The 18329-nt window shown below is 44.7% G+C and overlaps 2 protein-coding genes across 2 annotated transcripts in view; both read right to left on the bottom strand.

The window, feature by feature from the left end:
- The window catches only part of tnfsf10l (TNF superfamily member 10, like), a 319815-nt gene that overhangs the window by 74336 nt on the left and 227150 nt on the right, over positions 1-18329 (bottom strand). The window lies entirely within an intron of this gene.
- cited1 (Cbp/p300-interacting transactivator, with Glu/Asp-rich carboxy-terminal domain, 1) lies at positions 4456-5104 on the bottom strand. Its single transcript, XM_076028050.1, has one exon. The coding sequence runs from the start codon at positions 5053-5055 to the stop codon at positions 4474-4476; it is 582 nt and encodes a 193-aa protein (XP_075884165.1). The 5' UTR covers positions 5056-5104; the 3' UTR covers positions 4456-4473.

The raw sequence follows: 18329 nt of genomic DNA, 5'->3' as shown, positions 1-18329 counted from the left end.
ATATAAGAATGTACACACGACAGTGAGGGTCTTGATGTCATTTGCGCCACTATTTTTTTAAGGAAGCCCTAAAAACATGTGCCTAGTGCACTGAATACGAAACATGTTGTAAAAGTTTGACACACTGGACCTTTACAGAGGTATCTGACATGTCAGCGGAAACTGTTGTGTTGTAAAATGAATATAAGTGCCCTCTGTATCATGTTTCAATGGAGAAGCTTTACTCAAGATCATTTTTTTAATATATTTATTTCTCCCCAAACTCAGAGCAGTAACAAAAATACAAGCACCTTTTTTTCCATATGATTTCAGACATTTACATATTCTTATAGATTTACAAGTACGAGTCATTGAGCAAAAGTGCTTAAGAACGTATCTGTGAATATTATCAAAAAAAAAAAGAAAAGAAAAATCAGCACGTATGACCCCCCCCCCCAAAAAAAAAGACCACGTCTGTTCAGAATCGTAAAAGTAAATCTGATGGCAAAGTCGTATTTGATCAGTGCAGAGTTGATTCTTCTCCTTCTTTATTTGCTTACAAACAGACTAGATAGTGCTACATTGGTGAAATACTCCCATCACTGCGGGGAGGAAGCCCTGTATCCGTGACAGATTTATCGTGACTTTTGTTGAAGGTTTTTATGGGTCTTGATGTGTTGGAACATTTTTATGACCCAGAGCCAACAGAAGTAACAAATCACTGCCATCAGGTGGAAACTAATCCTACGTCATCAGTCACACAAGGGAGTGTCCAGGTTTGCCCAGCTGCGGTGCTGGGAAGTGTCTGTTTAAATGAGGAAGGTTTTAAATATCTGGCAGTGTGAAACCTGGAGCATCAATGTCTCACTGTGTGCCGACTGTCAGTATATTTTAAAACAGCCCCAGTGGCTCAGTCCGACTCTGTCATCCTGTCCCGAGATATCCACTCTGTAACTACAATAAAGAAACTGAATGGTTATTACTTGGTTTTAACCTGCAGGAGAAGACACATTGCTGGATTTCTGTTCCTGATAATGAAGACGTCCAAGCTTCCACTCATGCAGTGCATATGCAGTCTTTGCGCTACTGGAATGTTTCCAACAAGGAAGAATCTTTGGGTAACTCCGTCATGATCTGCTTCTCCGAAAGAAGGAAACAAAGACAGGGGAGCGACAGAGATATTGTTACCATCCAAAAATGCTTGAATGAGATCTTTTCGTGATCCTGTGTGTAAGAGTTGCAGAGACAAAAATTTTGAATCCTTAAATGCTTGTCGCAATTTTTGCAGTTAAATGTGTCGCTAACCAGTTGTTTGTTGTGGTCTTCTTGTGATTTAGTTTGGCGCCAAGATGATATAACAAAAAAGAGAGAAAAAAAACACTTGTTATTACACTTATTGATTGGTTCAGTTCTGAAATAGACTATGAAAGCATCTAAAGCAGTAAACACAGGGCTAAATATGTTCTTTGCCATAGAGATGAATGTGAGTGTGTATAACATTGGACGCTTGAACTAAGTGAAGCTGGGAATGTGCAGTATTTTACATGGATCTCCATTTTTGCCATTAGAAACCAAATAGGACGGAGCTACACAGTGGGCCAAAAGGTCTCTGTCAGGGTTAATCTGCAATATCAGGTGTCCTGGGCTGGAAAGAAGAGGAAATGAAAGCCCTCAGACAACTTGACCTAGCTTCCCAAGATGGGGTGGAGGGGGGGGGGGGGGGTCCCATCTGCTCGATCGTGAAAAAAATGAAAAAAGAAAATAAAGCAGCCAGTCAGCTGGGACTGAGGTTGAACTGCGCAACATCAAATAGACACAGTGGATCTTAAAACAACGCTAAGCAGATGGCAACAAACACCAGGCCGTCTACCATCTGAGGAATGTTTTTTTGGCCCATTTTAGGCAGCGAGACGGAGGAGGAGAATTATCAGCGTGTCTGCCTGTCGGATTTGAGAGCGCTGAGAAACGTCTGTGTCGCTCCCTTCGTGCTATGGGAACCAGTTGGCTGCCACTTCTTCATGGGTGGAAATAACCAGCAAATAACCTTTTCCGAAAGGGATTCTATCCAATGAAGCCATCATCGGACTTTCTTCTATCACACCAGCTTCATTCCAAAAGAAAGCAAAGAATTCGCAGTAACTCGATGTGTGACTAAAAACTGCTGTTGGGTCCAATGAGATGAGGTCTGTGTAAAAAAAAAAAAAAAAAGAAAATGGAAAAAGAAAAATGAAAAATGTGGGGAAAAGAAAGAAAAAAGAAAATTAAGAAAATGTGTCAGCGACAAGGCTCGGTTCAGTCTCCAATTCCCTCAACACAAAAACATTAACTCTGATAGCCTCTGTAGCGTGCACACATGTGTGTTTGTGTGTGCATTACTGGAAGAGTGCCTGTTTTATGGCCTCTCTTCTCATTTTCCCAGCTGTAGCACCATCTGTGAACCCCTGCCTTGTGTGCACTGTGTTTGCCTCTATCTGTGCACACGTTGTCCCATGTCAGTGTGTGTCTGTGTGTGTGTGTGTGTGTGTGTGTGTGTGGACATGAAAGCCCCCTCCGCCAGTCTCCGCCACGTACGTCCATACACACAGTGTGTTATTTTCCAGTGTGTGGTCCAAGGGGACAGTTACAGTAGCCAGACGACAGACGCACTTTGGTGAAGGCGCGCAGCCTTTGTTCAGGCTCCACAGTGTCTTCTTACCACAGCAAGTATTGGGGCTGAGCCACCGTGCTCACCTGCATCCATGCTACACTCGCGCTCTTGACATCCTATATGAAGGCGAAAGGGTGTCAGCACCGCCAGTTTGGAATTTCAGCCAATGGAGGAACAGGGAAATGCTTGAGGTTCAGGTCCAATAAGTGACTTCTGAACACTGCTCAGTCTGAAGACGCACAACACGAAAGACTTTGAGCTCACAATGATCGTGTTATGTAAGTCCTACGACTAAGACGTATCTGTACATGTATCTCCAGATACACGTTACATCCTGATATAAGGCCCATGAAATGTTGATTAAAGGGTTTTCCATCGACTATTTGTCCATATTCATAACTTATTGATTGTTGTGTATGAACTTGTTGTGAATTAATGACCTCTAATAAACATGTTTCAAATATGAGAACCTGGACTTTATTTTGGAGCAGGAGTATTTTCTGGATTTGATGGTAGTTTACTGTGTTTCAAGTCTGGGATGCAAATATAAAGCTCTGGTAGAAGGGTCTGTTTGTGTATCAATTTCAAATGTTATTGAAACACATGAAAAACATGTTTAAACACTTTCATTTGGCATGATCAGAAATGTTTCTGTATCTGAATATTCAAAAGGCAGCGATATGGGAATTTATCGATTTAGGTTGTGTCAAATATGAATAAATATGGGATGAAGTGCTGTCACTGGTCATCGACCGGGCCAACTGACACAAGACAGCAATAAAAACAAACAAACAAACAAACAAACATGTGCACTCAGAATTGACTCATAGGACCAACTGTCCTGAAATGTTTTAATAAGCTTCCTCTCTGGGGCAAGAAACAATTTATTCCATTCAGGTCCCAAGATTCCCCATCACTTGATCTAATTTATTAGGTTCAGAAAAGTAGAACTGATTATACAGACGCACAACAGAAGCACTCCTTGTCTGGCGGTCCCGATGATTATCGGTCACTGTCTTAAATAACGGCTTCCATGAGAGCGAATGGTTATACTTAATTCAAACAAAGTGAAAGGAGGACACTGGAGGTACGTGAAGATAACCAATTCTGGGACAGGCCGTTTCTTTGTCAAGCCAAGACACAGGAGTCCTTTCCCCGGGAGAGCGGAGTCTAATATTGTCTGTTAAGAAAACAGGAAAAGTACTGTTTGTCATCCTTCAGCAATCTCCCATAGAATCAATTTCCCCCATTCTCATTTTCCACTGGGGACTTTTGTAGGGGAAAAGCATGAAGCACAATGGGTGTGTCGCCTTCACTGTTGCTTTTCCAAGAAAACGTCTCCGGCTCTGCCCTGCGTTCATTAAACCTGTATCACAGAGTCCCGCCAGAGTGAGGCGCAGTCTACGTCCGTGAATCTTTCACTCTTTGCACTCTGCTTGTGTTTTTGCGATTGAAAGAAAACTCAGTCAGAGGTAAAGCAACAGCTCGTCTCGTCGTTCCTTGTTGGGAAAATAAACGTGCTGATTGAGGGGAGCCCAGCCTGGTTTGCTTTCTTTCTGCAAAAAGCAAAACAATTTCTGCGAAAAGATCAAACCGAGCTGTCTTTTACTTCTTTTTTTTTTTTTTTAGATTGGTCCAACTGCCGATTAGATGACGATCGTGAGACAAAAAAAGATGCCTCTAATCTTTTGGCCAGTGTCTCCTTCTGACTCCACGTCACCATCGAGTCAGGAGGAAAGAGGAAAAACAAAACAGCAGAGGAAGTCTTCCCTCTCTTTGTCAACCCATCTTGCTGCACCGTACTTGTGTACTTTTTTTTGGGGGGGGGGTTTATTTCCCTTCCAATATCAGCATCCAGCCGGCACGTCTGACATGAAGTCGAACTCGTTCTGGCCGAGCCACAGCTCCGGCAGCTCGTTGGCCCGGTCCAAACCCAACTCCACCACCAGCGACATGAGCACTTCCTCGTCCACGGGGTCGAAGTCAATGAGTCCGCCGGCCCCTGCGCCTTGGTTTCCCATGCTGATGGCCATGGTCCCAGCGCCGCCCAGGCCCACGGGGGGCACCAGGAGCTGGTTGCCTCCGCCCAGCGCCGAGGTTCCGAAGCCCCTGGGGGCGCCGCCGGTCGCCGGGTGTCCCGCTGCTGCGGCGCCAGCCAGGTTCTGGTAGTGCGAGTTGAGCTTCTGCAGCTGCATGCTGGCGATGAGGTGCGGCCCCGTCTGGATGCAGAAGGGCTGAGGTTTGGAGAGTGACGACCCGGACAGGGACGACCCGGGCGGGGTGGCGGCGGAGGCGGCACCGGCGGAGGGAGAGAACGGCGCTACAGAGGTCTTGGAGGACGGGTAGTGGAGCAGGGAGCTGAGAGGAGAAGAGGAGGAGAGGTCCTTCATCGCAGCGTGGGCGTTGCCAGGGAACAGCAGTGAGGTCATCACCAGGAAAACCCACCCGGCGCCTGCAGGAGGGAGGAGACGGAAGGTGTTATGCAAAGTTGAGGGCGGCGGTGACAATGAGGAAAACGGGCAACAGGGAAGAAGCCTTTTGGATGAGAGGTGAAACGAAAACAAGGGCAGTTGCCCCAACGTAACCCTTCTACTTCTCTTTGGATGCCAGCCTCTCATGTGGACGAGCCTGGCAACTTTGCACAGAAACTACAAAAATTTGGATTTCAGATCTGAATTCTCACCCGTCCAAAATGTTTTTACTACGCCTTGGGATTCCACGATCCGTTGGAAACGTGGAAGCAGCTGCTGCCATAAATGGCCGAGAAAAAGGCAAAGAAGACAGGCGCCCACCGGCTGGCAGCCTCACACTTTGGCAGATGAGTGTGAACGAAACACACATGCGTGCAAATATGTTTTTAGTTGGATTACGTTAGTAAAAGTGAAAAAGGTCTGTAAAAATCATTCATATTTGCGTAGAGTAGGTGCACTTGTGAGGAGGCAGCCACACTGCTGTTGATCAAAGTCAACATGGTAAACACTCTGCATGATGCTCTCTTACCATGCATGCAGACAAATCTTACACATTGGGCCATTCTGTCCAAGAAAACAAGAAGCAAGAAGAAGCATATGATGCTAATTTGACTCTTTCCCAAACCATAAACCCTCCACAAGGAAAAACATTCATTCATCATTACAAGACAATAAAAACAAGTAACATCTACGATCACGTAACAGTTTCCGCTGTCACACACACACACACACACACACACACACACACACACACACACACACACACACAAGGCTACTTCAGACATGACTAAACAATGGCATTGCTGACTTTAGGGCAGCTTTACTCCAGTTCTTATGACCCACTAAATCACTGAGGGCCGATCTGTCTGGGAGACACACGAGGAGACGCCCAGACTGCCGCATGACTCGCTGCATTTGAGACTGATTTTGTGTGCTTTCACTTGATGTCTGCGTTTCCTGCTGACCTATTGAGCAGCAAATTAAGCATGAAAAGGCTGCGGGGAGAAGCAGCGGGGCAAGAGACTGTTTCTAAATCCATATGCATGTATTTCAGTGTGCGTGTTCCGCGTGTGTGTGTGAATGGATTCTACACAACAGAGCCTTTGAGGATCTTAAAAAGTGACCTGGTCACATGGCAGGATAAATACATGTGGGCCCTGAGAACAGAGCATATGTCTGGATCTCTGCATGTTTGTGTGTGTGTGTGTGTGTGTGTGTGTGTGTGTGTGTGTATCTGTGTGTCTGTGTGATTCAAACCCTCTTGCAAAAAACTCTTATAGAGGCTCATGTTGAAGTCCCTGAGCTGGGTTATATTACACAGTTAAACCAGCATGTGTTCTTTTACACACACACACACACACACACACACACACACACACACACACCATGCGGCTATCCTTTGAGTAAGCTAATCGCCTAATAATATGTGCCAATGGTCTGACCACCCGACATGCCCGTCTCTCTCTCTCTCTCTCTCTCTATCTGAAGCACACACACACACACACACACACACACACACACACACACACACCCCTCCTCCCCGCAGCGGGTCTTATTTAGCAGGACCATAATTGCTACAGGCAGGCATGCAGCTGCACTCCACTGATAGAGTTAACACAGACACAAAGATACCAAACAGCTGTCAGTGGCAGGTCTATGTGTGCGTTCATTATTCATTGACTGATTACCATCACGGCCATGCTGCACATGGTGCATCTGCACCCTTGTGCCAGCACTCTGAGTCCAGGGCACGGAGGAGGAAACAGTGAACGCAGCGCACACTCTTCCTTCTGGCGCAGGAAATCCCCCCCCCCCCCATTGCAGGTTTATTAAATAACTTGTTGCAGATTTTCCAGAATAGTTTCTTTATCCCTCCGGTTAATGATACTGAACATTTTTCATAACCACAAGTTTACTTTTTCAAGCCTTGTGGCCACAAACAGATCCATCCAAGTAGCCTTAAACAAATCATAGATGTGGATATATATATATTCATTCATTTTCCATACCCGCTTAGTCCCGAGCTCAGGGTCACGGGGATCTGCTGGAGCCTATCCCAGCTGTCATAGGGCGAAGGCAGGGGACACCCTGGACAAGTCGCCAGTTCATCGCAGGGCCACATAGACACAAACAACCATTCACACTCACATGCACACCTACGGACAATTTAGAGTCTTCAATTGACCTCACATGCATGTTTTTGGAGTGTGGGAGGAAGCCGGAGAACCTGGAGAGAACCCACGCAGACACAGGGAGAACATGCAAACTCCACACAGAAAGGTCCCAGAATCGAACCCACAACCTTCTTGCTGTGAGGCGGCAGCGCTAACCACTGCGCCACCGTGTCGCCCTGATATATATATATATATATTTTAAATTTTATACTTTTTCAAGGAAAGCTATACTATGAAAAAAGGGAAAACTGTAAAAAAAAAAAAAAAAGTAACATAGTGCAGTGAAGAGGCCTGTTGATTATTACGTACAGCTGCTGAATGTCAGCTGACAGTAGGAACTACTTGTGTAATCGGACATCCGATCGGATCTGGTCCGATCGTTTTGGTTTTTAAGGTTTTGTTTTGTTTTATTCCCCCCCCTCAGATATTGATCCTACATGCAGACGGCTGGTTTTCCTGTCTGTGAGTGACAAGACATCATGGAGGAAGGATTGCTTCATGCTTGTAAAGCAAAGTCAGCCTCTTTACGAGTGAAATCCAAACCGTCTATTTGGTGTCATGGCAGAAATCAGCGCAGACCTCAGGGTTTATTGATGTCACATATCAGGAGTTATGGGTCTTGGGAGGAGAGGCCGCTCTCACATGTGTCACTCTTTGTTTTCGTTCTGTGGTGGGGAGTGTTTGGGGGGGAGGGGGGAGGGGGGAGGGGGGACTGGCATGACCTTTGAGTTCATTTTAGAAACTCCAGCCCAACAAAGCCACAAATTATAAATTAGGAAGCTTCCTGAAGGACTTAAGTTCATCCTTTTTTCCAGTCGTGTTCCATTCTTTTACTGGAATCAAAACAAGAAATAAGAGGTGGAAAAATCCAAAGTGTTTGCTGCTCCCCACGCAGACAGCGAGAGAATGGCTCAGCAGCCGCGAGGAAGGATGCTGCGTGAAACCGCTGGACCAGCGCCAATGTTTTTTCCTACTCACAGCTGACCTGACTCATTGTTTTCCAGTACTTTTACAGCATTGTGAAATCAGCCCTGGCTAAACTTTCCCCGTAAACGATTTCATTAGCAGTCTAGGCTGCTGCCTTGGCCATAGACTGGTCTCCATTTATTTTAATTATGAGCAATGAAAGTGCCGCCCCGACTGCCAGATTGGTAGCTCCTCAATTAGGAGACTTGCAAAACGTTGGGGGGATTAAAAACATGTTTTTCCCCTTTATTTGCATGCATGAAAATATATAAAAGAAACCGGGGCAGCAATTAACTGCACAGAGTTAATTACTGCCAATAACAAGCTTCCAGACAAAACATCTCATCTTGAAAAGAAATACATTTTTACAAGTTCCCCGAGATTCAGACAAGAAAGCCAATCAGCCAACTGCCCAGTGACACAAGTGGAATATAATGGTTGAATTAGGTGGTTTTCAAGTGTAGCCTTCACTTCTAAAGTTTAGAGACAGTATGGAAAGTCAGATGAAGTTGTCCCATTTCCAAAGAAACCACTTCAGGACTCCAGGACTTTACAGACAGACACACATGAAGACGGATTAACAAGCTGTTTGATAGAAAGGTAGTGTGAGTGCAGAAACTGGAAGAGACTTCATACTGCAATAATATGAATGGTGACATCAAGAAATAATTGCTCGGGTCAAGTCAACTGCTACGGCAAAAAGTGAAGATTCTTTTTTTTTTTTTTTTTTTTTAAAGAACACTGGATATGCTTAACTAATCAGTGGAATGGCTCCCAGACAATTTTCACATACATCGTCCATTATGGGCTAGAAATTCAAAAGGGTGCAAATTTAGCAAAGGGAGAAAATTCAGAAAAAATGTTTTCTACACATTTTAATTCTGTTGAATATTGCCAGAAAATTCAGCTCCGGGCGAAGGAAAATGTGAATTGATTAATTTATTTAAGTTGCGGTTTTAAGATGCACAAACATAGTTAAACTTCTCAAACACAAACACAAACAAACATGACACTCACACCTGCTTGAACACAAAACCTCCTTAGCTGGAAGCAGCGGCTGAGGGGAAAAAAGAAGCCTGACCTCATTCAGCACGTTATGTAAACACTTGAGTGAGAGGAAAAAACTTTCACTGCAGACTCACAGCGCAAACGCGCGCGCGCGCACACACACACACGCGCAGACAAACAGGTGAACGAGACCCCTCGCAGTTCAGAAAGGCGTCGGAAGCAGAAGGTGTGACAGACAGGAGAGAAGGAGACCAACCTGCAGTGGGGAAGTTGGCTTGCAGCAACAACAACTGAGAGCTCGAATTAAAAAAAAAAAAAAAAAAAAGAAGTCAGTTCCAAAAGTCCAGACACGGCGGCTGTGTGTGGAAGGGAGAGCCGACGGTGTGAGGCTGAAGTCTGGGGGAAGTGATGTGTGTCGGCAGGCTGCACCACACAGACACTCCGGACGGGCTGTCAACTCCTCCGCGAGCTCGTTACTGAATAAAAGGCATTTTGTTCTCCGCTCCTTCCTCACTCACTGCGCCTTGGTCTAGTGAGAGAGACAGAGTGAGAGAGCGAGAGTGAGAGAGAGAGAGAGAGAGAGAGAGAGAGAAAGAGGAGGGGGGGAGGGCTTGCCTCGTGAAGACCAGGAGGTGGAGCTGTGAAGGATCTGGAAGCGGGCTGAGCTCGGATTCACATCATTAGCCGTGAGGGCCGAGGAACCGCCAAGGTCCCGTCAAGGACCTCCAGTGAAACAGTGACAAGCTGGAGAACTTTGACCCTGTTGTGCAGTTGTGTTTGCTGAGATCTGGAATCTCTACAGTGTCCAACCTGAAGCTGTTCCAGCTGCTCCGAGCCCAGTGCAACCGATCTGCCGCCTCGGAGGACAGACAACCGTGCTGCACTCAAAAGTAAAAACCTCCACGGAGAAGTTAAAGAACGGTCAGCCGAGCGCCGTTCTCCCTGTACATAAATTGTAAAAGATTACAATTATTAATCATTATTAAGGTTATCTGAGGGGCAGAGCAGAGTGATTTCATATCATAGCACATCGTCAAACACTAATATCATCATTTCCAGATATTAGATTTCAGCATCATTACCAGTTCAGAGAATTAGTCTTGATATAATATTACTTTTATTACTCATAATATCAGCTACTTCCGTTCCCTGTGTGTGTGTGTGTGTGTGTGTGTGTGTGTGTGTGTGTGTGTGTGTGATTATCCGCACTGTTGACAGCAGCAGACTCTTCCCGGATCCGCAGCCGGTGGAATCCAGCCTCCACAGTTTGGAGGGAGCCGCTCGCAGGGCAGATGTTGCTCAGTCTGAAGCAAACACCATCAGGAATCAAATGGACCATTTCAGGCCATTCACTGTTTGTGTCCCTCACTCAAAGAGCGGGAGAGAGAGAGAGAGAGAGAGAGAGAGAGAGAGAGAGAGAGACATGGTCTGTGAACAATTAGCATAACTACAGGTTGTTGTTGTGTGGCTGTGTGATTAGGCACTGATGAATATGTATTGAGTCATTCATTCTGTCAGGTAGGTTGGCGAGTGGAACATTAGAAAGAAAATCAATCACAGCCTCCTATAAAAAAAAAAAAAAAACCCCAACTGACTGAAAAATTCAAAGTCACGTTGGTGGTTTGAATTTGTCCTTTGTTTCAGAGGACATTAATGTTCATGTTGAACAATGCGTGGTGAGATTGACAGCTATTCCTTTTTATTCTATTCTATTCTATCGTTAGAATGTTAAGAATGTGAACATTTCAAGTCATTTTGTCTGCCAAGGGTGTCTGTGCTACTGTTTATTTTTTTTCTCTCCTAACAATCTGTGTGTCAGACTCAATCACAAGGTTGTAAAGACTGAATACAAATCATCAGTCTGGTCAGTTGGATGGCAGGCAAAATAAGCCAAATAAAACCTATGATGCGATGAACATTATGAAAAACATTGACTGACCTTTAGAACCCATGCATGGGGAAACCACAGGAACTACAGAAGCACAAGTAAACGTAAACCTAGGGAACCTAATTTGCTAACTTACGTAGTTTTGGTCCAACGCAATCTTTCTCCGCCCCGCTCACAAATTTTTAGATTTCTATCTTGGAATCTCAAGTGGAGTGGTATTACTTTCCTCCAGCACCCAGGTCGCCTTTGAGGGCATCAAATAATTGTCTGGGTGCAGTTTGGTGGGTGAGAAATCAAACATCAGCGCTGATGGCTGCTGCCGTGTGGTCACACAAACGGCTCAGCAGAAGGAGCTCCGACCGAGGAGAAGCAGATTCTCTTCTTCTCCTTTGGCTCCATTTATTCATGAGGAACAAAAAAAAGGGCATTTTTTGGCGGTGGTGGCGGGTGTGGAGGGGAGGCGGGGGGGTGGGGGGGAGGGAGAGGGGAGAGGGGAGAGGGGGCTCATTGGGGAACCTCCACTAATTCATTCCCTAAATACACACACACACACACACACACACACACACCCTTCTAAATAAAGAGGGAGGCCTTTCTGTGGCTGCCATTCATGTGGATGGGCCGCAGACGGAGGACGTCACCGACGCGGCAGCGACATGCGGTCAAGTGCCACGCGCTCGCTCGGCCTCTCGTCCGTTAAGCAGATAAAAGGTGGCATCTGTCTTTATTGTGCGAGCAAATCCCCTCCGCCATTGACTGCGGCCGACACTTCACATGTTGATGAGGAGCAGAGGAGATGTATAGACAAAGTAGACACGCACGCGCACACACACACACACACGCGCACACACACACACACACACACACTCACTCACCCGTGGCTTTGTTCCGCCGTGGGAGACGTTATGCAAATGAAGGAAAACCGTTTGAGATTTCCATCTTTGCAGACAAATCACGGCTGCCGCACGTCCGTCAAACTGCCAGCGGCACCAACCGCACTTTTGTCCAAAAGGTGGTGGAGGAGTTGGATGGAGGGCAGCGAGAACAAAGCTAAAGTTGTTTTTAAGTGTTTAAATGGACCGGCCCCACAAGTGATGCCACAGATCTTGAAACAGGCAGACAGACAGACAGACAGACAGACAGACAGACAGACTCCGGGACAGTGACAAGGAGCAGAACCCAGCACGACTGTCACATTCCAAGATGCAGGACAACATTTGGCCAGTCATCCCTCTCAGTGCAAAGTACACACCCATGGAATTCCTTCCCGTCGGAAATTAAATCCCAAACAGAACTGAAGAAGTTTAGTGTGAAAGTTAAACACTGGCCCAAAGCAGCAGCAGCAGCAGCAGCAGCAGCAGCAGCAGAAATGTGAACATTCATTTCCGATCGAGTCCTTGTCATTGTATGTTTTGTACTATTCGCTGCATTTGTATCAATTCGTTTTTAATTGGTTCTCCAGTGTACCTCATTGTATTCTAAGAGCCTGACCAGGGACACAGACTGCAAATGAGCTGAAGCTAGACGTCTTACAAGCGTCACATTTCCCCTTTTCTCGTGACATTGTTGAATACATCGCCCCTGTTATAGAAACATTAAAATAAAGAAATAAATTCTAGTGTTGCAGTACTGGAGATTGGTCTTGGTCTCCAGACCATCTTTTTAAGGATTTCGGTCCAGGTCTCGGTCCCGGTCTCGGTCTCGGACTGGACGGACTGGGGGCCGTTGATCCAGACCAGTGGAGACTCAGCCAACACTGTAATAACACGATAATAACGGAAAAGAATCCAGCTGCTGCCGTTTTACGCTCTGTTGGTGACACCCAGAGTGACACCCTGCCCCCTTATTCCCAGTTCATTGACTTTAGAATTTTAAGAAGCAAAGTTGTTTTTTTGAAAATGCTTCCAAATAGTCGGCAAAGCAGCAAAAATGTTAACGAAAAAAGATGAAGAGACACCTTGTTGAAAAGAGATGTTGCTGTTCCGTTTACAAGCAGACTCGCTTCTTTCTGCTTTGTCGTTATTTTTTCTTTCATATATAAAGTCTTGGTCTTGTCCTGGTCTCAAACCTCAAATGTCTTGGTCTGGTCTCGAGCTCGATGCTCTGTCGTCTCGTCGCTTTTTTTTTTCCACATCTCAAGTCTTTGCCAGACTTTTGCAAACGTTTGGCCCCGACTGTAAAAACATATTTAGTTGCAAAAAGAGAACCACGGAATAACAACAGAGGAAGAGGAAGGACGAGAGAGAGGAAGGACCAGCCCTCAATTTATCTTTGCTAATCAATAGCAGGGGTCACTTGATCCTCCACCCACACCACTGTGTGTGTGGGTGGGGAAGTGGCCGCTGATGTTGATTTGCATTATAAAAAAAAAAAAAAAAAAAAAAAAAAAAAAAAGTTGTTGGGATTTTCCTTCCCTGTCGGAGCAGCGATGAGCAGCAGAGCGATGGAGTTTCACCGAGCGAAAGAGAAAACCCAAACAGCGAGAAGCGCGGATCAAAAAGGAACCGCAGGAATGCGGTGTCTCCACAGTTCTCTCTTAAATACAACAGAGAGGTTGAACTCCTGCCGCTCGGTGAGTGAAGGTCTTAACTCGGGGGGCGGGGGGGGCCCTTGACTCTTCACTTTCTGTTCCACATCAACAACACGCATTCAGCGCGTACAGAGGGCGACAACCCCACCTGCCAGATTACACAGAATGAAACTGTTGAATGACAATAAGTGCTGGAACCTTTTTGCACTCGACGCGACCAGTCAGAAGTTTGGATGAATTGAATGTCTTTTTTTTTTTTTTTTTTTTTTCACTCTCATCACTATTGACATTGCAGTTTGTCACTGAAGGCATCAAAACTACGTATGAACACACGTGGAATTATGTTGGAAACGATAAAAGTGGAAAATAACTCAAACGTGTTTTCTACAGTATTTAAATTCTTCAAAAATCGCCACCTTTCATAAAAAGCATATTCAGAGTTATTGAACGTGTTTTTTCTTTGCCGCATAATTACTTTATTCTTTTCTTTTTTTTTTCTTCTTTCCCCAGCTGCTTTTACTTTCTATGTTCCTGAAAAATCAGTAAAAAAAAAATGTGAATAATAGACAATCAGGGCCAAGTCGAGCCAGAGTCCAGTTCTGGCAGCAAGCATCAGCTCTCACCACCGCTAACCACCGCTAACATGTTGCGGAGAGAGCAGTTTCTTTTCATCGTGCAGCTGCTCGGATGGGGATTACAAAGAAAATCATTTCACAGTTTCAATCCCCCTCAAAAAACTAGACTGGACAAACGTGATCTAGCATCCAACCACCGCTGTGTCGTTTTCTCCTCTGTCTTTTTCTTAGACTCTAGAACAAAGCCCTGTGAACGCATCCACACCCATTTACCATTCAACAGGAAAGGATCAATTAACCCAGGCTGAATACTAATGACATAATTAGGTTTCTGCAACAGCCTGGAGAGTTCGCTCTCTCATTTGCTCTCTATTTATTTATTTATTTATTTTTATATTTTTTACTCAGATAGCAGCTGTGTACTACCATGACGCAACACAAAGAATGCTTCCCACATTTATCAGATTCATTTCAAAAGCCATCTGGCAAAGAGCCGACGAAGCAACTGAAATATCTTCTATTCATCACACTCATCACATTACTGCCAGTTTAACGAGGCAGTTTCACCTCCGGGCTTCCTCACAAGGTGAGCGCAGGCTTCAGATCTAAACTAATACCAAAGCCAAATGGGAGTGAAATACAAACATGTTCTCCACTTTTTAACCTTCTAGGATGTTAGTTGTTGTTGTTGTTGTTGTTGTTGTTGTTGTTTTGCTTTTCTATGAAAATGCCATTCAGTTCTAGTAAAATTGTTGTCACATGTACTCATCTCTTCAGTGGAGGTCAAGCTAACAGTTTCTTCTTTGTCTCCCTCCCTCCCTCCCTCCCTCCTTCCGTGGTGCCGGGACCCAGTTCCTGCTCTATTATTACAAACCATAAAGGTTTCTTATGACGAAGACCCAAACGTGTGACCGGACCTCTTTAAAATGTTTCCCTGCTTTTAAATCTCAGCGAAGCAGCCGCTTTGCTGGTTTCTAACAAGGTCGCCCTCAATAAAGTGTCACTTGTTTCACCCTTAAACGTCACATTGAGCGCTTTGAATTGGTTTAACAGCAGCTGACAGTTAGTACCAATGACTTAATGTGAGGAAGCCTTCTCAAATACCAACCTGAGATGTATTAACAACACGAGTAACTCCTGAAACCGTCTTTGGTTGACCACCACACAACTACATTTGGCATTTAATGGGTCTGCAAAACCTTTGATGAAAGAGGAGGGACGGCTTGCTTTATTGCTTCATGTCACTACAAACACACGCACACATACAAACAATGCAGAATTATCACCAAAAAGACAAAAGTGACATTTCCCGTCAAATCTCGTCCCAGGAAACTCCACTTTGAGGAGGGTAGAGCTGCAAAACTCTTGCACAAATCTGCATTTTCATGTTGTTTGCCGTCGAGAATGGTTGTTGTATTTTTCCTCCGTCCAAACGTGACGCGCCATTTTCACTCGACGTGAACTGGTCATGTGACCTCGTCCGCCACGTCCGCTGAGGTGTAAATGTGAAAAAAATCTTTCCATGACACTTTTGTGATGCACCTCTCTATATGGAAAAACCACCTCATGAGAGCGTCAAAACCTTTCAACCATATCCGAGAGGTTTTTCCAAGTTCAGCTTCCTTTCACCAGTTTTCTCTTGCGATATTTAGGTTTTGTGCACTTCCAGGGGTGATGGAAGCGCAGCACCAGAGACTGAAACAGGGCTGTGCTGTGCAGACAGCAGGGAAGCTGCGACTACGTTGGTATGACACAAACACAATACGGGTCGGACATCAGATTAGCTCAGAGCCTTTGCACAACCTGATGACTCTGACTGGGTACATGGAAAATATTCTTAGTTATATTCATGTCTTGGGCAAAGTTCCTTTTTTGATAACAGGGAAATGTTTCATGTAAAGATTTCCTTAAGAAAAAAAGATGGTGTGAAATAAATGTTAGTTTTTCCTTGTATCATTACATTATTTGCAACATTTTTTGCAAGGGAGGCTCGATGAGACATCAGTCATGAGGAGCTGGCTGAGGTCAGTATTCATAAAAGATCATTATTTTCCACTTAAGCAAAGCTGGCTGCAACTTCACAGGGCCGGGAACCTCAGACACGACGTTTCCCAAATCTATTTATTTTACACGTCGATCGAGGAGCGAGCTGCAGTAAATATTTGGGGAGATGGAGGCCCCAGTTTGAAAAACACAGAGTGAACAAAGAAAAAAAACAAACAACAACCTCCTGTCAGTCACGTTTAAAGCCAATTAATGGGATTTCTCACCAGCATTCGAGCCGGTCAGCAACAAGTCCAAGCTTCCTCTTGGCAGGAGGACCAGCACCAGATGAGTCCATCGGCGCCGATCCTGAACGCACCATTGTTCTGCACAACAAAACCATCAGTTCCACCAACCTGCTGCTGCTGCTGCTGCTGCTGCTGCTGCTGCTTCAACTGCAGCGTCGGCATTTCCTCAATTTCCAGTCACTCATGCGAGGGATTCTTTAAATTGTCTTCTTCAGACCATTTAATACAGTTCAACAACTTAATGACTGTGTTGAATAAAGTGAAAAGGTACACACAAACACACACACACACACACACACACACACACACCAGGAGAGACGCTGTTTACTGTTATTACCGAGTCCTTTTTCAGCAGGAGTGTGTCACACTGGGATCCAGGGTGGGATCACCAGGGAACTTAATCATCGATTACATTTCTCCATAAATATCTGTTCTGGCTTCACAAAGACTCCATTGTCTTCGTCACTTGCCAGTATATATGAGAGCAGACAGTAATTACTCATTTTTCACAGCCAGAAGCGCTTTTTTTTTTTTTTGCCATCCAGCATATGATTTACCACACACACACTCATTGTCCCCATTTTACAGTTCCCTGTCGGAACCCTCATTTAACTCAGGGTGACAGTAGCTGCTATGCCATGACAGTTTTTTTTTTTTTTTTTTTGCAAAATAAAAGCGATATTTCTAAAATTTCGATGAAGCACCAGTATGACTTGCAGGGGTTTCCATTGAATTGTACAAAATGTCTTGTATAAATCTCCATTACGATGCTGTTTGCTGTCAAGAATGGTTGTTTTTCTTTTTAATTACTTGTTAAAAAAAATATTCCGTCTCCTCCTCCGTCCAATCGAAACGCACCATTTTCACATGAAGTGAAGTGGTCACGTGACCCCGTACATCACGGCCGCTGACGTGTAAATGCAAAAAAAAAGTCTTTCCGTGACACTTTTGCGATACACCGCTATATCAATACATCTGAAAAGCCACCTCATGAGAGCGTCAAAACCGTTTAGTCATATCTGAGAGGCTTTTCCAAGTTTAGCCCTTTCCATCAGCAGTGTTTTATTGCCATATTTAGGTTTTGCGCAATTCTAGGAGTCATGAATACGCAGCTATTGGCAGTTAGTTAGGGATCAAGGTTGTTCTGTAACTTCAGCAGAGGAGAAATGGTTGGAGTCAAAGGAGTGTTTACAAAGTGTCCCGGCTACAGTCGGACCAGAACGGATTTGAGCAATGCTGATGACATGAGAAAGTTCCAGTCTTGGAATAAACAAATTATGGGCTAAGACATTAAAAAAAAAACAAAAAACAAAAAAAAAAACATTTATACTGGCTTCAGATGCAGCTGTTAACCAACAAAGCAAAATAAAATTAAATAAATAAATAAATAAAGCAGTTTCCCTGCATGTCATGATGAAAACATGTTTCTTTTTTTTTTTTTACTTTTGTCAAAACACAGTGCAGGAATTCCAGCATGGCCCAAAATATTCCCTCGGGGGTCTAAAAAGTTTTTCTAATTTGACTCTGGGGAGCTTCAAAAAGGAGAAGAAGAGGAAACTACACAAACACCACAAGTTTCTCACATCTCTCATGTTTGCCGCCACATGCCGGTTATTTTGTAACCCCCAGCCCAGTTTATGGGATAGAATTTCAATCGTCCCTCCTCTTTCCCTGGGCTCGTAAAACGCTGTAATGGCTTTCATTTGCTCCGGCTACACTGGGCTTGGAACCGCGGCGGCAACCGCAGCAGTGTTGCGCAAAAAAAAGATCACAGGCACTGCTTCTGCTGTGCACATGCCG

The sequence above is a fragment of the Nelusetta ayraudi genome, unplaced genomic scaffold, assembly GCF_046127955.1.
Source record: "Nelusetta ayraudi isolate G7.1 ecotype Tasmania unplaced genomic scaffold, CSIRO-AGI_Nayr_v1 ptg000022l, whole genome shotgun sequence".
Classification (NCBI taxonomy): domain Eukaryota; kingdom Metazoa; phylum Chordata; class Actinopteri; order Tetraodontiformes; family Monacanthidae; genus Nelusetta; species Nelusetta ayraudi.
Note: the sequence above shows the minus strand (reverse complement) of the source record. Positions and strands in the feature narration are given on the sequence as shown.

Coding starts and splice junctions, on each gene's coding strand:
- cited1 (XM_076028050.1), bottom strand. CDS start 5,055: ATGACCTCACTGCTGTTCCCTGGCAACGCCCACGCTGCGATGAAGGAC.